We start from the raw sequence: 20,762 nt of genomic DNA on the forward strand, positions 1-20,762 counted from the left end.
TCCCTAATGGCATTCTTTTCCTTATATAGTGCACTACTTCTGACCAGAGCCCTGGCCCCTGGTCAGAAGCAGTGCACTATATAGGGAATCAGGTGCCATTTGGGACACAGCCCTCCCTCTTCATCTAGCTGCACATGCTGCCCTACTAACATGCACGGAAAATAACTCACCTTTCAGTTGTTTTTATATGAAGCGGCATGTTTGACTGAATGTCAGTTGAATGTTAAGTGAACATTCTGTCTTCCCCATCACACCTTCTCTCTGTCAGAGTGACTGGGAAATGGAGAGAGTGAAAAATGAAAAAAGGAAAGAAGAAATGGATGATAGAGAGGGGGAGAAAGGGGGGGAGAGAGGGGAGAGAGAGAGGTAGAGAGAGGTAGATTCAGAAAGGTATGCGTGTGAGAGAGATGGGAGAATGTTTGAGAGAGAGAGGAGGGGGAATGAAAAAGAGAGAAAGAGAGAGCGAGACAGAGGGGAGGAGAAGACACGTCTGTCGCAGCATGATTTACAGATTGCACTGTCACCATGGAAACTTTTGTCAAAACCCCCTCTCCCATTCAGAGTGGTGGTCTAAATAGAGGTGCCACAATCTAGGGGGAAGGAGGGAGAGATTGAGGGGGGGCTGACAAAAATCCCATCCTCTAACCGACTGCCTATGCCTGCCGTTTCTGCTCTATGGGGAGAGCTGCTTTTCCACTGGTAGACAATTGGCTCAGTTTGAGATCAGATTTGTTGACATCAGTAACATGTGAATACAAAATGCTGAGACTGATGTGTGGATTGGACAGTCAAACTACCTCTAGTAGTATTTCACCAATCCTGAACCATGTTTAATCATGGAATCACATCCTATTCTGATTAGAGGATTGGACAGTTATAAAACATAGCAAATCAAATATTCAAAAACTCTTATGGAACCTTTATTTTGTTAGATTCTAGGTAATTTACCCTGGAGCAGAAACGCATGTGGAATATATAGATCCACGCGATTATATATCCCAGATGGCTGCATGCTTTTTGTTGTTGGTATATTTCATATCTGTTTGGTTTATTATTAACATTTCTGTCTGTCTGGTATTGTTATGGGAGAGAGGGGTCGGTAACAGTGAGTCAGTGAACCTGTCATAACAAAAGGAGTGACCCCTTTTCTCCCAGAATGCTGTTTGCGTCACCTTTGACCCCGTGACATTTCAGAACGGCGGTCTGTTTGGTGCAGTGCAGCCTTCCATCGCATCAGACAGTCACATAGCTGCGTGTGCGTTAGTATTGCCATCCTGTCTTGATCTAGTGAAACGCTGCATTAGAATATGAGCATTCACTGCCACCTAATGGTTAGATTTAACCATTGCAAGCCAATACACCTGCATCATGTTCATTAGGGCAAAACGTAACAAAATGTTTTGCAACGTTCTTTTGGCATGTTGGGTGCCTAAAGAGCCCACCCCTGCTATAGCTACCACTGGAATACAACAGACTGTAGAGACTGGAACACAGCAGACTGTAGAGACTGGAACACAGCAGATTATAGAGACTAGAATACAGCAGACGATAGAGACTGGAATACAGCAGCCTATAGAGACTAGAATACAGAAGGTTATAGAGACTAGAATACAGAAGACTATAGAGACTGGAATACAGCAGACTATAGAGACTAGAATACAGAAGACTACAGAGACTGGAATACAGCAGACTATAGAGACTGGAATACAGCAGACTACAGAGACTGGAATACAGCAGACTACAGAGACTGGAATACAGCAGATTATAGAGACTAGAATAGAGAATATTATAGAGACTAGAATACAGCAGACGATAGAGACTGGAATACAGCAGACTATAGAGACTAGAATACAGAAGGTTATAGAGACTAGAATACAGAAGACTATAGAGACTGGAATACAGCAGCCTATAGAGACTGGAATACAGCAGATTATAGAGACTAGAATACAGCAGACTACAGAGACTGGAATACAGCAGACTACAAAGACTAGAATACAGCAGACGATAGAGACTGGAATACAGCAGACTATAGAGACTAGAATACAGAAGATTATAGAGACTGGAATACAGAAGACTATAGAGACTGGAACACAGCAGACTATAGAGACTAGAAGCCAGACGATTATAGAAACTAGAATACAGAAGATTACAGAGACTAGAATACAGAAGATAATAGAGACTGGAATACAGCAGACTACAGAGACTGGAATACAGCAGGCTATAGAGAATAGAATACAGCAGACTATAGAGACTGGAATACAGCAGACTATAGAGACTGGAATACAGCAGACTACAGATACTGGAATACAGCAGACTATAGAGACTGGAATACAGCAGACTACAGAGACTGGAATACAGCAGACTACAGAGACTGGAATACAGCAGACTACAGAGACTGGAATTCAGCAGACTACAGAGACTGGAATACAGCAGACTATAGAGACTGGATTACAGCAGACTACAGAGACTGGAATACAGCAGACTATAGAGACTGGAATACAGCAGACTATAGAGACTGGAATACAGCAGACTACAGAGACTGGAATACAGCAGACTACAGAGACTGGAATACAGCAGACTACAGAGACTGGAATACAGCAGACTACAGAGACTGGAATACAGCAGACTACAGAGACTGGAATACAGCAGACTATAGAGACTGGAATACAGCAGACTATAGAGACTGGAATACAGCAGACTACAGAGACTGGAATACAGCAGACTACAGAGACTGGAATACAGCAGACTACAGAGACTGGAATACAGCAGACTACAGAGACTGGAATACAGCAGACTACAGAGACTGGAATACAGCAGACTACAGAGACTGGAATACAGCAGACTACAGAGACTGGAATACAGCAGACTACAGAGACTGGAATACAGAAGATTATAGAGACTGGAATACAGCAGATTATAGAGACTGGAATACAGCAGACTATAGAGACTGGAATACAGCAGACTATAGAGACTGGAATACAGCAGACTATAGAGACTGGAATACAGCAGCCTATAGAGACTAGAATACAGAAGGTTATAGAGACTAGAATACAGCAGACTATAGAGACTGGAATACAGCAGACTATAGAGACTGGAATACAGCAGACTATAGAGACTAGAATACAGAAGGTTATAGAGACTAGAATACAGCAGACTATAGAGACTGGAATACAGCAGACTATAGAGACTGGAATACAGCAGACTATAGAGACTGGAATACAGCAGACTACAGAGACTGGAATACAGCAGACTATAGAGACTGGAATACAGCAGACTACAGAGACTGGAATACAGCAGACTACAGAGACTGGAATACAGCAGACTACAGAGACTGGAATACAGCAGACTACAGAGACTGGAATACAGCAGACTACAGAGACTGGAATACAGCAGACTACAGAGACTGGAATACAGCAGACTATAGAGACTGGAATACAGCAGACTATAGAGACTGGAATACAGCAGACTACAGAGACTGGAATACAGCAGACTACAGAGACTGGAATACAGCAGACTATAGAGACTGGAATACAGCAGACTACAGAGACTGGAATACAGCAGACTACAGAGACTGGAATACAGCAGACTATAGAGACTGGAATACAGCAGACTACAGAGACTGGAATACAGCAGACTACAGAGACTGGAATGCAGCAGACTATAGAGACTGGAATACAGCAGACTACAGAGACTGGAATACAGCAGACTATAGAGACTGGAATACAGCAGACTACAGAGACTGGAATACAGCAGACTACAGAGACTGGAATACAGCAGACTATAGAGACTGGAATACAGCAGACTATAGAGACTAGAATACAGCAGACTACAGAGACTGGAATACAGCAGACTACAGAGACTGGAATACAGCAGACTATAGAGACTGGAATACAGCAGACTATAGAGACTGGAATACAGCAGACTATAGAGACTGGAATACAGCAGACTATAGAGACTGGAATACAGCAGACTACAGAGACTGGAATACAGCAGACTATAGAGACTGGAATACAGCAGACTACAGAGACTGGAATACAGCAGACTACAGAGACTGGAATACAGCAGACTACAGAGACTGGAATACAGCAGACTATAGAGACTGGAATACAGCAGACTTTAGAGACTAGAATACAGCAGACTACAGAGACTGGAATACAGCAGACTACAGAGACTGGAATACAGCAGACTATAGAGACTGGAATACAGCAGACTACAGAGACTGGAATACAGCAGACTACAGAGACTGGAATACAGCAGACTATAGAGACTGGAATACAGCAGACTATAGAGACTGGAATACAGCAGACTATAGAGACTGGAATACAGCAGACTATAGAGACTGGAATACAGCAGACTATAGAGACTGGAATACAGCAGACTATAGAGACTGGAATACAGCAGACTACAGAGACTGGAATACAGCAGACTACAGAGACTGGAATACAGCAGACTACAGAGACTGGAATACAGCAGACTACAGAGACTGGAATACAGCAGACTACAGAGACTGGAATACAGCAGACTATAGAGACTGGAATACAGCAGACTACAGAGACTGGAATACAGCAGCCTATAGAGACTAGAATACAGCAGCCTATAGAGACTGGAATACAGCAGACTACAGAGACTGGAATACAGCAGACTATAGAGACTGGAATACAGCAGACTACAGAGACTGGAATACAGCAGACTACAGAGACTGGAATACAGCAGACTACAGAGACTGGAATACAGCAGACTATAGAGACTGGAATACAGCAGACTATAGAGACTGGAATACAGCAGACTACAGAGACTGGAATACAGCAGACTACAGAGACTGGAATACAGCAGACTATAGAGACTGGAATACAGCAGACTACAGAGACTGGAATACAGCAGACTATAGAGACTGGAATACAGCAGACTACAGAGACTGGAATACAGCAGACTACAGAGACTGGAATACAGCAGACTACAGAGACTGGAATACAGCAGACTACAGAGACTGGAATACAGCAGACTACAGAGACTGGAATACAGCAGACTACAGAGACTGGAATACAGCAGACTACAGAGACTGGAATACAGCAGACTACAGAGACTAGAATACAGCAGACTATAGAGACTGGAATACAGCAGACTATAGAGACTGGAATACAGCAGATTATAGAGACTGGAATACAGCAGACTACAGAGACTGGAATACAGCAGACTACAGAGACTGGAATACAGCAGACTACAGAGACTGGAATACAGCAGACTACAGAGACTAGAATACAGCAGACTACAGAGACTGGAATACAGCAGACTACAGAGACTGGAATACAGCAGACTACAGAGACTGGAATACAGCAGACTATAGAGACTGGAATACAGCAGACTATAGAGACTGGAATCCAGCAGACTACAGAGACTGGAATACAGCAGACTATAGAGACTGGAATACAGCAGACTACAGAGACTGGAATGCAGTGCTGCTACGAAGATGTTAAGTATCCAATTACTCTGACTCAAACAGTCATTTAATTATTGATCCCAAACGTTGAATAATTGATGGATAGCTGTAAATGTCTGTAACTGAGTAGTCGTATTATATTACACAGTTTTGAAATGGCGATGATGATGAATTCATAAGTCGATCGCACACTGTGTCACTGAGTCATGTTATTAATCAGTTTAGATAGAGGAGGCTTGATTGGAACATGACATGATCATGTTCGTGTTCTTACACATATGTTCCTCTAGTGTGTGTGTGTGTGTGTGTGTGTGTGTGTGTGTGTGTGTGTGTGTGTGTGTGTGTGTGTGTGTGTGTGTGTGTGTGTGTGTGTGTGTGTGTGTGTGTGTGTGTGTGTGTGTGTGTGTGTGTGTGTGTGTGTGTGTGTGTGCGTGCGTGGGCGTGTGGTAAACTAATCAGTCTAAGGAGGTCTCCATAACGTCATTGCCTGAAGTTGCCTGTTGTTGAAATGATGTCTCTCTCTCACCGCAATACCTTTCTCTGTATCTCTCCTTCTCCATCCATCCCCACTCTCTCTGTATCTCTCCTTCTCCATCCATCCCCACTCTCTCTGTATCTCTCCTTCTCCATCCATCCCCACTCTCTCTGTATCTCTCCTTCTCCATCCATCCCCACACTCTCTGTATCTCTCCTTCTCCATCCATCCCCACTCTCTCTGTATCTCTCCTTCTCCATCCATCCCCACTCTCTCTGTATCTCTCCTTCTCCATCCATCCCCACTCTCTCTGTATCTCTCCTTCTCCATCCATTCCCACTCTCTCTGTATCTCTCCTTCTCCATCCATCCCCACTCTCTCTGTATCTCTCCTTCTCCATCCATCCCCACTCTCTCTGTATCTCTCCTTCTCCATCCATCCCCACTCTCTGTATCTCTCCTTCTCCATCCATCCCCACACTCTCTGTATCTCTCCTTCTCCATCCATCCCCACTCTCTCTGTATCTCTCCTTCTCCATCCATCCCCACTCTCTCTGTATCTCTCCTTCTCCATCCATCCCCACTCTCTCTGTATCTCTCCTTCTCCATCCATCCCCACTCTCTCTGTATCTCTCCTTCTCCATCCATTCCCACTCTCTCTGTATCTCTCCTTCTCCATCCATCCCCACTCTCTCTGTATCTCTCCTTCTCCATCCATCCCCACTCTCTGTATCTCTCCTTCTCCATCCATCCCCACACTCTCTGTATCTCTCCTTCTCCATCCATCCCCACTCTCTCTGTATCTCTCCTTCTCCATCCATCCCCACTCTCTCTGTATCTCTCCTTCTCCATCCATCCCCACTCTCTCTGTATCTCTCCTTCTCCATCCATCCCCACACTCTCTGTATCTCTCCTTCTCCATCCATCCCCACTGTCTCTGTATCTCTCCTTCTCCATCCATCCCCACTCTCTCTGTATCTCTCCTTCTCCATCCATCCCCACTCTCTCTGTATCTCTCCTTCTCCATCCATCCCCACTCTCTCTGTATCTCTCCTTCTCCATCCATCCCCACTCTCTCTGTATCTCTCCTTCTCCATCCATCCCCACTGTCTCTGTATCTCTCCTTCTCCATCTATCATCACTCTCTATGTATCTCTGCTTTTCACCCTCCAGGTGAGACACAGTGTAAGCACATCTTCAAGATCCCACTGAGTAACCTAGTGGGCCGCAGCATCGAGAGGCCCCTTAAGTCCCCGCTGGTCAACAAGGTGGTGACGGGCCTGATACCCCCCGCGGGGGCCCTCATGCAGGGGTCCTCACACACCCTGTCTCTGTCCCGCATGGAGATCAAAGAAATCGCCAGCCGCACCCGTAAGGAGCTTCTGGGTGAGTGAGGCACCAAGACTGGACTGTACATACACACCCCTGACTACACACACACACATAGAGGCACACACACACACACACACCTGACACAGCATTCAGAAAGTTATAATATAATTAGTTTTAATTAGTTCTTGTCATATCCTCTTTCCCATCACAGCGACCATAGAGTAATTTAGCTTGTAGGTTATAGCTGTGTCTGAATACCCATACTAACATACTGTATACTTAATGAGTATATACTAGATACTATATACAGTAGTGGCCAAAAGTTTTGAGAATGACATAAATATACATTTTCACAAAGTTGGCTGCTTCAATGTCTTTAGATATTTTTGTCAGATGTTACTATGGAATACTGAAGTATAGTTACAAGCATTTCATAAGTCAAAGGCTTTTATTGACAATTACATGAAGTTGATGCAAAGAGTCAATATTTGCATTGTTGACCCTTCTTTTTCATGACCTCTGCAATCCGCCCTGGCATGCTGTCAATTAACTTCTGGGACACATCCTGACTGATGGCAGCCCATTCTTGCATAATCAATGCTTGGAGTTTGTCAGAATTTGTGGGGTTTTGTTTGTCCACCCGCCTCTTGAGGATTGACGACAATTTCTCAATGGGATTAAGGTCTGGGGAGTTTCCTGGCCATGGACCCAAAATATTGATGTTTTGTTCACGAGCCACTTAGTTATCACTTTTGCCTTATGGCAAGGTGCACCATCATGCTGGAAAAGGCATTGTTCGTCACCAAACTGTTCCTGGATGGTTGGGAGAAGTTCCTCTCGGAGGATGTGTTGGTATCATTCTTTATTCATGGCTGTGTTCTTAGGCAAAATTGTGAGTGAGCCCACTCCCTTGGCTGAGAAGCATGAATGGTCTCAGGATGCTTTACTGTTGGCATGACACAGGAATGATGGCAGCGCTCACCTTGTCTTCTCCGGACAAGCTTTTTTCCGGATGCCCCAAACAATCGGAAAGGGGATTCATCAGAGAAAATGACTTTACCCCAGTTCTCAGCAGTCCAATCCCTGTACCTTTGCAGAATATCAGTCTGTCCCTGTTGTTTTTCCTGGAGAGAAGTGGCTTCTTTGCTGCCCTTCTTGACACCAGGCCATCCTCCAAAAGTCTTCGCCTCACTGTACGTGCAGATGCACTCACACCTGCCTGCTGCCATTCCTGAGCAAGCTCTGTACTGGTTGTGTCACAATCCCGCAGCTGAATCAACTTTAGGAGACAGTCCTGGTGTCTGCTGGACTTTCTTGGGTGCCCTGAAGCCTTCTTCACAACAATTGAACCGCTCTCCTTGAAGTTCTTGATGATCCGATAAATGGTTGATTTAGGTGCAATCTCACTGGCAGCAATATCCTTGCCTGTGAAGCCCTTTTTGTGCTAAGCGATGATGACGGCACGTGTTTCCTTGCAGGTAATCATGGTTGACAGAGGAAGAACAATGATTCCAAGCATCACCCTCCTTTTGAGGCTTCCAGTCTGTTATTCGAACTCAATCAGAATGACAGAGTGATCTCCAGCCTTGTCCTCGTCAACACTCACACCTGTGTTAACGAGAGAATCACTGACATGATGCCATCTGGTCCTTTTGTGGCCGAGCTGAAATTCAGTGGAAATGTTTTTGGGGGATTCAGTTCATTTGCATGGCAAAGAGGGACTTTGCAATTAATTGCAATTCATCTGATCACTCTTCATAACATTCTGGGTATATGCAAATTGCCATCATACAAACTGAGGCAGCAGACTTTGTGAAAATTAATATTTGTGTCATTCTCAAAATGTTTGGCCACGACTATACTATTAGTTCATTTTAGTATACTGTAAAATAACAGTATGCTTTCAGTTGAGCGTACTAGCTCTTCGCCTGTCTACCGGAAGTTAATGTTGTTGCTTTGCAACCTCTTGCTAGCATAACAAATTACTACTTAGACATTTTACAACTTCGGGTGTGTTCTTAAATTCAAGCTGGAGTGCCAGAGTGCGCTCGTAAATTCAGAGCGTTGTCAGATTGTCCATTTGTAAATTCAGAGGAGTAGGGTTGATTTGAGCGTTCTGACCTTACCACTGCAGTCAAGCACCCAAGCTAACGTTGGCTAGCTTGCTAGCTACTTCCAGACACAAATGAGACCACTCTGGCCATTTTACTCGCCCTGGCAGAGCTGGTTAGGCAGTTTTCATGTTATCCAGAGCGTTAGTGACTGCAACTGGGCTGCTGGCAATCATTTAATTACGCTTTTTTGCCTATGTTTATTAACACCGGCCATATTCAACCGGTGTTGAGCGCTTGTAAATTCGTTATTCTGCGCTCTGGTAGACTCAGACAAGAGTGCTATGAAATCAGAGTAGATGGCCAGAGCGAATTTACGAAAACACCCGAATGTCCATTGAGAACGCACAACTACTATACCATTTAGCTAAGCTAAGAATGACGGGAATAATCAAGTCAATAATCGTTAGGTAGTTAGATAGCCTATAGTTTATTTTGATTTATTTATTTTCACCTTTATTTAACCAGGTAGGCCAGTTGAGAATGTCGTGGATAATCGTCTCAGAAATATAACACTCTTACAAGACTTGTAAATTCAATATAGGCTTTTAATATAAAATATCAGAAGCCGTGTCAGTCCGCGGAAAAGACCAACTTCCATAATCACTGGCTCTGTTCTTATACACACACATCAAATGAGTCCATCCCATATCTCTCATTTTAGACTTCCTGCTTGTTTATGCCCAATAACGCCTGTATCCGCTCTTGATTAGATTACAATGGTGCCAGGACCCTCTCAGTGTCCTAATATAAATATGTATTATGCCTATAGTCTATCTGTTGGTCATTTGGCTGCCCCCCTCCTTTGTGTGTCCCTCTGACCTCGGTATGTCCAGCCATTCTATGCACTTATGGCCTTGCTTTAGTTTCCTGTCCTAGACAATAGACAATGTACTTTAAGTGTCGCCTCTTCCTTTTTACCCTAAGCCTTTATGCTTTTTATGGCTTTGGCCATTATGTCTGTTATGTCTTAGATTCCTGTTTTTACCAGAATAGCAAATGCACTCACGAATTGCCTTCTCCTCTTATATTCTAATGTACACCTGTCTTTTGCTTAATAGTGTGATATCTGTCTCTATATGTCTAAGTACTAACTCCTACAAGAACAAGTTCTCATTTACAACTGCGACCTGGCCAAGATAAAGCAAAGCAGTGCGACAAAAAACAACACAGTTACACATAGGATAAACAAAAGTACAGTCAATACACAATAGAAAACTCTATATACAGCATGTGCAAATGGAGTTAGGAGGTAAGGCAATAAAAAGGCCATAGTAGCGAAGTAATTACAATTTAGCAAATTCACACTGAAGTAATAGATGTGCAAGTAGAAATGCTGGTGTGCAAAAGAGCGAAAAAGTAAATAAAAACAATATGGGGATGATGTAGGTAGTTGGGTGGGCTATTTAGAGATGGGCTATGTACAGCTGCAGCAATCGGTAAGCTGCTCAGACAGCTGATGCTTAAATTTAGTTAGTCTTCAACTTCAGCGATTTTTGCAATTCGTTCCCAGTCATTGGCAGCAGAGAACTGTAAGGAAAGGCGGCCAGAGTGGGTGTTGGCTTTGGGGATGACCAGTGAGATATACCTGCTGGTGCACGTGTTACAGGTGGGTGTTGTAATGGTGACCAGTGAGCTGAGATAAGGCGGAAGTTTACCTCGCAAAGACTTATAGATGACCTAGAGCCAGTGGGTCTGGCAACGAATATGAAGCCAGGGCCAGCCGACGAGAGCATACAAGTCACAGTGGTGGGTGGTATATGGGGTTTTGGTAACAAAACGGATGGCACTGTGATAGACTGCATCCAGTTTGCTGAGTAGAATGTTTGGGATAGTCAGTTTCATGAGGGTATGTTTGGCAGCGTGAGTGAAGTAGGCTTTTTTGTGAAATAGGAAGCCAATTCTAGATTTAATTTTAGATTGGAGATGATTAATATGAGCCTGGAAGGAGAGTTTACAGTCTAGCCAGACACCTAGGTATTTGTAGTTGTTAACATATTTTAAGTCAGAACCGTCCAGAGTAGTGATGCTAGTCAGGTGAGCGGGTGCGGGCAGTGATCGGTTGAAGAGCATGCATTTAGTTTTACTAGCGTTTAAGAGCAGTTGAAGGCCACGGAAGGAGTGTTGTATGTCATTGAAGCTTGTCTGGAGGTTTGTTAAAACCATTTCTAGGGTACGTACGTTGCTGACCGCAGGTGAGGTTCTTCAGCAGTGTGATCCACTGTACAGTTCCAGTCCCCCCCTAAAACCATACACCCCTCTTGGTCACACTGTCTTAAGGTTTCCTTTATTTTATCAAATACAGCAATACACTCTGTACCCTCATTAGGAGCATAAACATAAAAATAAATAAAAAAATTAAAAAACATAACATCCGCCTTGACCAATAAAACCCGACCCTTGACAATCTCTGTTGTAGATATCACAGTCACCCCTAAGCCTGAGGAAAACAAGATTGCCACCCCAGCACTGAAATTAGTACCATGACTGAGTATATCCCACCACATACCCCAGTCAACCTCATTAGCCTCATCACTATGTATCTCCTGTAGAAAAACTATATTAAGCCTTTTCTGTTTTATTACTTCTAATACCCAAGCCCTCTTATTCCTGTCCCTTCCCCCATTAATATTGACAGAACCTACGCTTAGTACCTCCATATAAAAAAGAGAAAGGAAAAGCAGAAGAAACCACAGAGAAACCAAAGAGGAAAAGACACCCTATGAGGCATAATCATCATCATTGTTTTAATTTTCTCTTAAAACCTCACTAGGGTATGTGGGACGGTAGCGTCCCACCTTGTCAACAGCCAGTAAAACTGCAGGGCGCCAAATTCAAAACAACAGAAATCCCATAATTAAAATTCCTCAAACATACATGTATTTTACACCATTTTAAAGATACACTTGTTGTAAATCCAGCCACAGTGTCCGATTTCAAAAAGGCTTTACGACGAAAGCAAACCAAACGATTATGTTAGGTGAGTGCCTATTCACAGAATAACACAGCCATTTTTCCAGCCAAAGAGAGGATTCACAAAAAGCAGAAATATAGATCAAATGAATCACTAACCTTTGATGATCTTCATCAGATGACACTCATAGGACGTCATGTTACACAATACATGTATGTTTTGTTCGGTAAAGTTCATATTTTATCCAGAAATCTGAGTTTACATTGGCGCGTTACGTTCAGTAGTTCCAAAACATCCGGTGATTTTGCAGAGAGCCACATCAATTTACAGAAATACTCATAATAAATGTTGATGAAAATACAAGTGTTATGCATGGAACTTTAGATGCACTTCTCCTTAATGCAACCGCTGTGTCAGATTTCAAAAAAGCTTTAGGGAAAAAGCAAACCATGCAATAATCTGAGGTCGGCGCTCAGAGCCCAATCAAGACAAAAATATATCCGCCATATTGTGCAGTCAACAGAAGTCAGAAATAACATTATAAACATTCACTTTCCTTTGACGATCTTCATCAGAATGCACTCCCAGGAATCCCAGTTCCATGTGTTATGTTATGTCCAAATTCCTCCTTGTTGTTCTAGCGTTCAGTACACATTCCAAACTCACGACGCGCGTGCAAGTCCAGCGGAAAGTACGGACGAAAAGTTTTAAAAAGGCCCTCTGATTTGACACACTGAACTCTGTCTGAGAAGTAGTTGGTGAACCAGGCGAGGTAGTCATTTGAGAAACCAAGGCTGTTGAGTCTGCCGATAAGAATACGGTGATTGACAGAGTCGAAAGCCTTGGTCAGGTCGATGAAGACGGCTGCACAGTACTGTCTTTTATCGATGGCGGTTATGATATCGTTTAGTACCTTGAGTGTGGCTGAGGTGCACCCGTGACCAGCTCGAAAAACAGATTGCACAGCGGAGAAAGTACGGTGGGATTCGGAATGGTCAGTGATCTGTTTGTTAACTTGGCTTTCGAAAGGCAGGGCAGGATGGATATAGGTCTGTAACAGTTTGGGTCTAGAGTGTCTCCCCCTTTGAAGAGGGGAATGACCGTGGCAGCTTTCCAATCTTTAGGAATCTTGGACGATACGAAAGAGAGGTTGAACAGACTAGTAATAGGGGTTGCAACAATGGCGGCGGATAATTTTTGTTTAGCCGAGCTGATTTGTACGGTTCCAGGTTTTGCAGCTCTTTCAGAATATCTGCTATCAGGATTTGGGTGAAGGAGAAACTGGGGAGGCTTGGGCAAGTAGCTGTGGGGGGTGAGGAGCTGTTGGCCGGGGTTGGGGTAGCCAGGAGGAAAGCATGGCCAGCCGTAGAGAAATGCTTATTGAAATTCTCGATTATTGTGGATTTATCGGTGGTGACAGTGTTTCCTAGCCTCAGTGCAGTGGGCAGTTAGGAGGAGGTGCTCTTATTCTCCATGGACTTTACAGTGTTCCAGAACTTTTTGGAGTTAGAGCTACTGGATGCAAATTTCTGTTTGAAAAAGCTAGCCTTTGCTTTCTGAGCTGACTGTGTGTATTGGTTCCTGACTTCCCTGAAAAGTTGCATATCGCAGGGACTATTCGATGCTAGTGCAGTACGCCACAGGATGTTTTTGTGCTGGTCAAGGGCAGTCAGGTCTGGAGTGAACCAAGGGCTATATCTGTTCTTAGTTCTACATTTTTTGAAAGGGGCATGCTTATTTAAGATCTTGAGGAAATGACTTTTAAAGAACAACCAGGCATCCTCAACTGACGGGATGAGTTCAATATCCTTCCAGGATACCTGGGCCAGGTCGATTAGAAAGGCCTACTCGCAGAAGTGTTTTAGGGAGCATTTGACAGTGATGAGGGGTGGTCGTTTGACCGTGGACCCATAACTGATGCAGGCAATGAGGCAGTGATCGCTGAGATCCTGATTGAAAACAGCAGAGGTGTATTTGGAGGGCAATTTGGTCAGGATAATATCTATGAGGGTGCCCATGTTTACGTATTTAGGGTTGTACCTGGTGGGTTGTACCTGGTACCTTGATGATTTGTGTGAGATTGAGGGCATCTAGCTTAGATTGTAGGACGGCCGGGGTGTTAAGCATATCCCAGTTTAGGTCACCTACATCACGAACTCTGAAGATAGATGGGGGGCAATCAATTCAGATATGGTGTCCAGGGCACAGCAGGGAGCTGAGGGGCGTCTATTGCAGGCGGCAACAGTGAGAGACAAAAAAAAAACAAATCGAAGCTTGAACTGTTTGGGCATAGACCTGGAAAGTGTGACAGAACTTTGCAGGCTATCTCAGCAGTAGATTGCAACTCCTCCCCCTTTGGCAGTTCTATCTTGACTGAAAATGTTGTAGTTGGGGATGGAAATCTTAGAATTTTTGGTAGCCTTCCTAAGCCAGGATTCAGACACGGCAAGAACATCAGGGTTGGTGGAGTGTGCTAAAGCAGTGAGTAAAACAAACTTAGGGAGGAGGCTTCTCATGTAAACATGCATGAAACCAAGGCTTTTACGGTTACAGAAGTCAACAAATGAGAGCGCCTGGGGACACACAGGGCCTGGGTTAACCTCCACATCACCCGAGGAACAGAGGAGGAGTAGGATGAGGGTATGGCTAAAGGCTATCAAAACTGGCCGTCTAGTGCGTTGGGGACAGAGAATAAAAGGAGCCGATTTCTGGGCGTGGTAGAATAGATTCAGGGCATAATGTACTATGGAGGTAAACCTAGGCATTGAGTGACGATAAGAGAGGTTGCATCTCTGGAGATACTAGTTATGCTAGGTGAGGTCAGCCCATGTGTGGGAGGTGGGACAAAAGAGCTCTCTGAGGTATGTTGAGTGGGGCTAGTGGCTCCGCAGTAAAATAAAACAATGATAACTACCCTAAACAACAGTATACAAGGCATATTGACATTAGAGAGATATATAAAGCGAGGCATAAAGCAATCGCAGGTGTTGATTGGGAGAGCTAGCTAAGACAATGTGTAAGACAGCAACAGCTAATCAGCTAAGACAACAACAACAGGTAAAATGGCGATGAATGGGCAGAGAGGGTCAGTTAACTACACACAGGGCCTGACTCGAGGCTAGTGCCGACAGATAAACAAAACAAACAAAATAGAGTACCGTGATTGATGAACAGTCCAGCAGGCATCAGCTATGTAGCCAGGTGATCATAGGGTCCAGTGAACAGCTATAGATGAAACAGGGAGGTCGTTACTACGCTAGCAAGTGGGAGACACAGCGTTCATAAGTTAGCAGGCCGGGGATAGCAGAAGCATCTTCATTGACCGGTTGAGGGCACATCGGATGGAATTATGTCTTCAGACCAATCGTGATGGATCTGCGGGGCTCCGTGTCGACAAAGGGTCCAAGCCAATTGGCAAAAGAGATAATGTAGCTGGAGCAATATCGTTTGCTAGCCGGGAGATGTGCCTGGTTCAAGGCTAACTGGTGCTAGCTTCGGGACAAGGGCGTTAGCCACTATGGCCACTCGGTAGCAGCTAGGTAGTTGCGATGATCCGATGCAAAGGTCCAGAGCTTACGGCAGGAATCTGGCGATGTAGTGGCTTCTAGTCGTGTTAGTGAAGAGTTCGGGAGGCATCAGCTGTGTAGCCGAGTGATCATAGGGTCCACTGAGCAGGCTGGGAGATGGGTCTGGTTCAAAGGCTAGCTTTGGGGCTAGGCCACTCGGTAGCAGCTAGCTAGCTGAGAGGATCTGGAACAATGGTCCAGTAATGGAGTAATCTGGAGTAATGGTGGAGAAAAGCAGTCCTGATATGCACAGGGTTGATATCATGCTGTGCAGACTGGCGTTGTGCAGACTGGCGGGTATTATCCAGGGTAAAAGCGGCTGGTGTCTGAGCTAGAGGTAAAAGCTGCTAGCAGTGGCTAGCAATGACTAAATAGCTAGTAGCTAATTAGTTGGTTAGCATCTGATGGCTAGCTTCTGATGGAGGTTCTAGCTATAAGGTCTAAAAATAGCGGATCCGTATCACATTGGGTGAGACGGGTTGCCAGAAGGTATATTTTAATTAAAAATGGAAAAAGAGATTGACATATATTGAAATATATACAAAAAAGACAAAAAAAAGAATACATTTACATGGGACAACGACAAACACGTCTCCACTGCTACGCCATCTTGGATATGCCATCTTAATATATTGGCAAGTTTGATGTATAAGTAGCCAACTAACGTTAGGTAGCTAGCTAACAACAAACTGGTACATACTGCTGTAATGATACGCTATGTGGTTCGTAAGGATAGCGTAGCTAACAAATTGTCTTATTTGAAAAGTCATTACTTTATTACATTGCTCAACATTTTCTTAACATTTGTCATAATTAGTTAAAGCAATGAATTTGTATCCGCCCTCGTACTTCAGCTGCACATTTTCCGCCATTTTCTTCAAATCTGGAAACGTTGTGAAGCCACGCCCATTTCCTGAAGAATTTTATTATGGGCACTAAAGTACAGAAATGGTGTCCTCTGCGTGTATACTTCATGTTTTGGCGAATGTAGTATGACATCCGGGAACTTTTGGCATAGTAACTATATCCATACTATGACCAATAAGCATACTATATACTCAATTCATGTCACAAATAGTACAGTTAGTGCGGTTGGTATGAGTATTAAAACACAGCTTATGTTTCCATCTACAAGCACCTACAGGTGACAGTGACACATACAGTATATTTACTATATGTTTCCCATGAGGGAATGAAACCGTCAACCCATGTGTTGCAAGCACACTAACCTGTCTAACCCACTAGAACCATCCCAGCATACTAACCTGTCTAACCCACTAGAACCATCCCAGCATACTAACCTGTCTAACCCACTAGAACCATCCCAGCACACTAACCTGTCTAACCCACTAGAACCATCCCAGCATACTAACCTGTCTAACCCACTAGAACCATCCCAGCATACTAACCTGTCTAACCCACTAGAACCATCCCAGCATACTAACCTGTCTAACCCACTAGAACCATCCCAGCACACTAACCTGTCTAACCCACTAGAACCATCCCAGCATACTAACCTGTCTAACCCACTAGAACCATCCCAGCATACTAACCTGTCTAACCCACTAGAACCATCCCAGCATACTAACCTGTCTAACCCACTAGAACCATCCCAGCTTACTAACCTGTCTAACCCACTAGAACCATCCCAGCATACTAACCTGTCTAACCCACTAGAACCATCCCAGCATACTAACCTGTCTAACCCACTAGAACCATCCCAGCATACTAACCTGTCTAACCCACTAGAACCATCCCAGCATACTAACCTGTCTAACCCACTAGAACCATCCCAGCATACTAACCTGTCTAACCCACTAGAACCATCCCAGCTTACTAACCTGTCTAACCCACTAGAACCATCCCAGCATACTAACCTGTCTAACCCACTAGAACCATCCCAGCATACTAACCTGTCTAACCCACTAGAACCATCCCAGCTTACTAACCTGTCTAACCCACTAGAACCATCCCAGCATACTAACCTGTCTAACCCACTAGAACCATCCCAGCATACTAACCTGTCTAACCCACTAGAACCATCCCAGCATACTAACCTACTGTAACCCACTAGAACTATCCCAGCATACTAATCTACTGTAACCCACTAGAACCATCCCAGCATACTAACCTGTCTAACCCACTAGAACCATCCCAGCATACTAACCTGTCTAACCCACTAGAACCATCCCAGCATACTAACCTACTGTAGCCCACTAGAACTATCCCAGCATACTAATCTACTGTAACCCACTAGAACCATCCCAGTATACTAACCTGTCTAACCCACTAGAACCATCCCAGCTTACTAACCTACTGTAGCCCACTAGAACTATCCCAGCATACTAATCTACTGTAACCCACTAGAACCATCCCAGCATACTAACCTGTCTAACCCACTAGAACCATCCCAGCATACTAACCTGTCTAACCCACTAGAACCATCCCAGCATGCTAACCTGTCTAACCCACTAGAACCATCCCAGCATACTAACCTGTCTAACCCACTAGAACCATCCCAGCATACTAACCTGTCTAACCCACTAGAACCATCCCAGCATACTAACCTGTCTAACCCACTAGAACCATCCCAGCATGCTAACCTGTCTAACCCACTAGAACCATCCCAGCATACTAACCTGTCTAACCCACTAGAACCATCCCAGCATACTAACCTACTGTAGCCCACTAGAACTATCCCAGCATACTAATCTACTGTAACCCACTAGAACCATCCCAGTATACTAACCTGTCTAACCCACTAGAACCATCCCAGCATACTAACCTACTGTAGCCCACTAGAACTATCCCAGCATACTAATCTACTGTAACCCACTAGAACCATCCCAGCATACTAACCTGTCTAACTCACTAGAACCATCCCAGCATACTAATCTACTGTAACCCACTAGAACCATCCCAGCATACTAATCTACTGTAACCCACTAGAACAATCCCAGCATACTAATCTACTGTAACCCACTAGAACCATCCCAGCATACTAATCTACTGTAACCCACTAGAACCATCCCAGCATACTAATCTACTGTAACCCACTAGAACAACCCCAGCATACTAATCTACTGTAACCCACTAGAACCATCCCAGCATACTAAACTACTGTAGCCCACTAGAACTATCCCAGCATACTAATCTACTGTAACCCACTAGAACCATCCCAGTATACTAACCTGTCTAACCCACTAGAACCATCCCAGCTTACTAACCTACTGTAGCCCACTAGAACTATCCCAGCATACTAATCTACTGTAACCCACTAGAACCATCCCAGCATACTAACCTGTCTAACCCACTAGAACCATCCCAGCATACTAACCTGTCTAACCCACTAGAACCATCCCAGCATACTAACCTGTCTAACCCACTAGAACCATCCCAGCATACTAACCTGTCTAACCCACTAGAACCATCCCAGCATACTAACCTGTCTAACCCACTAGAACCATCCCAGCATACTAACCTGTCTAACCCACTAGAACCATCCCAGCATACTAACCTGTCTAACCCACTAGAACCATCCCAGCATACTAACCTGTCTAACCCACTAGAACCATCCCAGCATGCTAACCCACTAGAACCATCCCAGCATGCTAACCTGTCTAACCCACTAGAACCATCCCAGCATACTAACCTGTCTAACCCACTAGAACCATCCCAGCATACTAACCTACTGTAGCCCACTAGAACTATCCCAGCATACTAATCTACTGTAACCCACTAGAACCATCCCAGTATACTAACCTGTCTAACCCACTAGAACCATCCCAGCATACTAACCTACTGTAGCCCACTAGAACTATCCCAGCATACTAATCTACTGTAACCCACTAGAACCATCCCAGCATACTAACCTGTCTAACCCACTAGAACCATCCCAGCATACTAGTCTACTGTAACCCACTAGAACCATCCCAGCATACTAATCTACTGTAACCCACTAGAACAATCCCAGCAAACTAATCTACTGTAACCCACTAGAACCATCCCAGCATACTAATCTACTGTAACCCACTAGAACCATCCCAGCATACTAATCTACTGTAACCCACTAGAACCATCCCAGCATACTAACCTACTGTAACCCACTAGAACCATCCCAGCACAATAATCTGCTGTAACCCACTAGAACCACCCCAGTATACTAACCTGCTTTAACCCACTAGAACCATCCCAGTATACTAACCTGCTGTAACCCACTAGAACCATCCCAGTATACTAACCTGCTTTAACCCACTAGAACCACCCCAGTATACTAACCTGCTTTAACCCACTAGAACCATCCCAGTATACTAACCTGCTTTAACCCACTAGAACCATCCCAGTATACTAACCTGCTGTAACCCACTAGAACCATTCTAAGCACCACCAGCGATTGTAATGCTATTTGTGCTCCTCCTTTCTAAGTGGTTAATTGAGCGGTTGTGTTGAGGTCGGTTCTTTCTAAGTGGTTTTAACCACTTAGAAAGAACCGACCTCAACACGAGCGGTTGTGTTGAGGTCGGTTCTTTCTAGGTGGTTAACCACTTAGAAAGAACCGACCTCAACACAACCGCTCAATTAATTGAGCGGTTGTGTTGAGGTCGGTCCTTTCTAAGTGGTTAATTGAGCGGTTGTGTTGAGGTCGGTCCTTTCTGAGTGGGCATGACATTCCCCTACTGAATGATCTTGTTCTGTGTGTTCTTCCCAGGCTTGACCGAGGAGCCGAGCAGTAAGCCCGACAGCAGCACGGTCAAACAGAGGAAGATGAGCAAGAAGACCACTGAGGAAGAGATAAAGGCACGAACATTGACATCCACCAGCAGTGACAGGTGAAGGACCCATATCATCTTCAACAACTCAAAAACCTAGATTACAGATTATATTAATATATAAAAATATATACAGATTTGTATCTATCCTTAGGCCCT

At 44.3% G+C, this 20,762-nt stretch overlaps 1 protein-coding gene across 4 annotated transcripts in view; it reads left to right on the forward strand.

Moving 5' to 3' along the window:
• garnl3 (GTPase activating Rap/RanGAP domain like 3) overlaps positions 1-20,762 on the forward strand; it is a 234,930-nt gene that overhangs the window by 210,753 nt on the left and 3,415 nt on the right. For all 4 annotated transcript variants that reach the window (XM_055873909.1, XM_055873911.1, XM_055873912.1 and 1 more), the window contains 2 exons: positions 7,085-7,297; positions 20,543-20,663. In XM_055873909.1, coding sequence (XP_055729884.1) covers positions 7,085-7,297; positions 20,543-20,663 — 334 coding nt within the window. The remainder of the gene's footprint in view (positions 1-7,084; positions 7,298-20,542; positions 20,664-20,762) is intronic.

This window comes from Salvelinus fontinalis, chromosome 21 (assembly GCF_029448725.1).
Source record: "Salvelinus fontinalis isolate EN_2023a chromosome 21, ASM2944872v1, whole genome shotgun sequence".
NCBI classification, from domain to species: Eukaryota; Metazoa; Chordata; class Actinopteri; order Salmoniformes; family Salmonidae; genus Salvelinus; species Salvelinus fontinalis.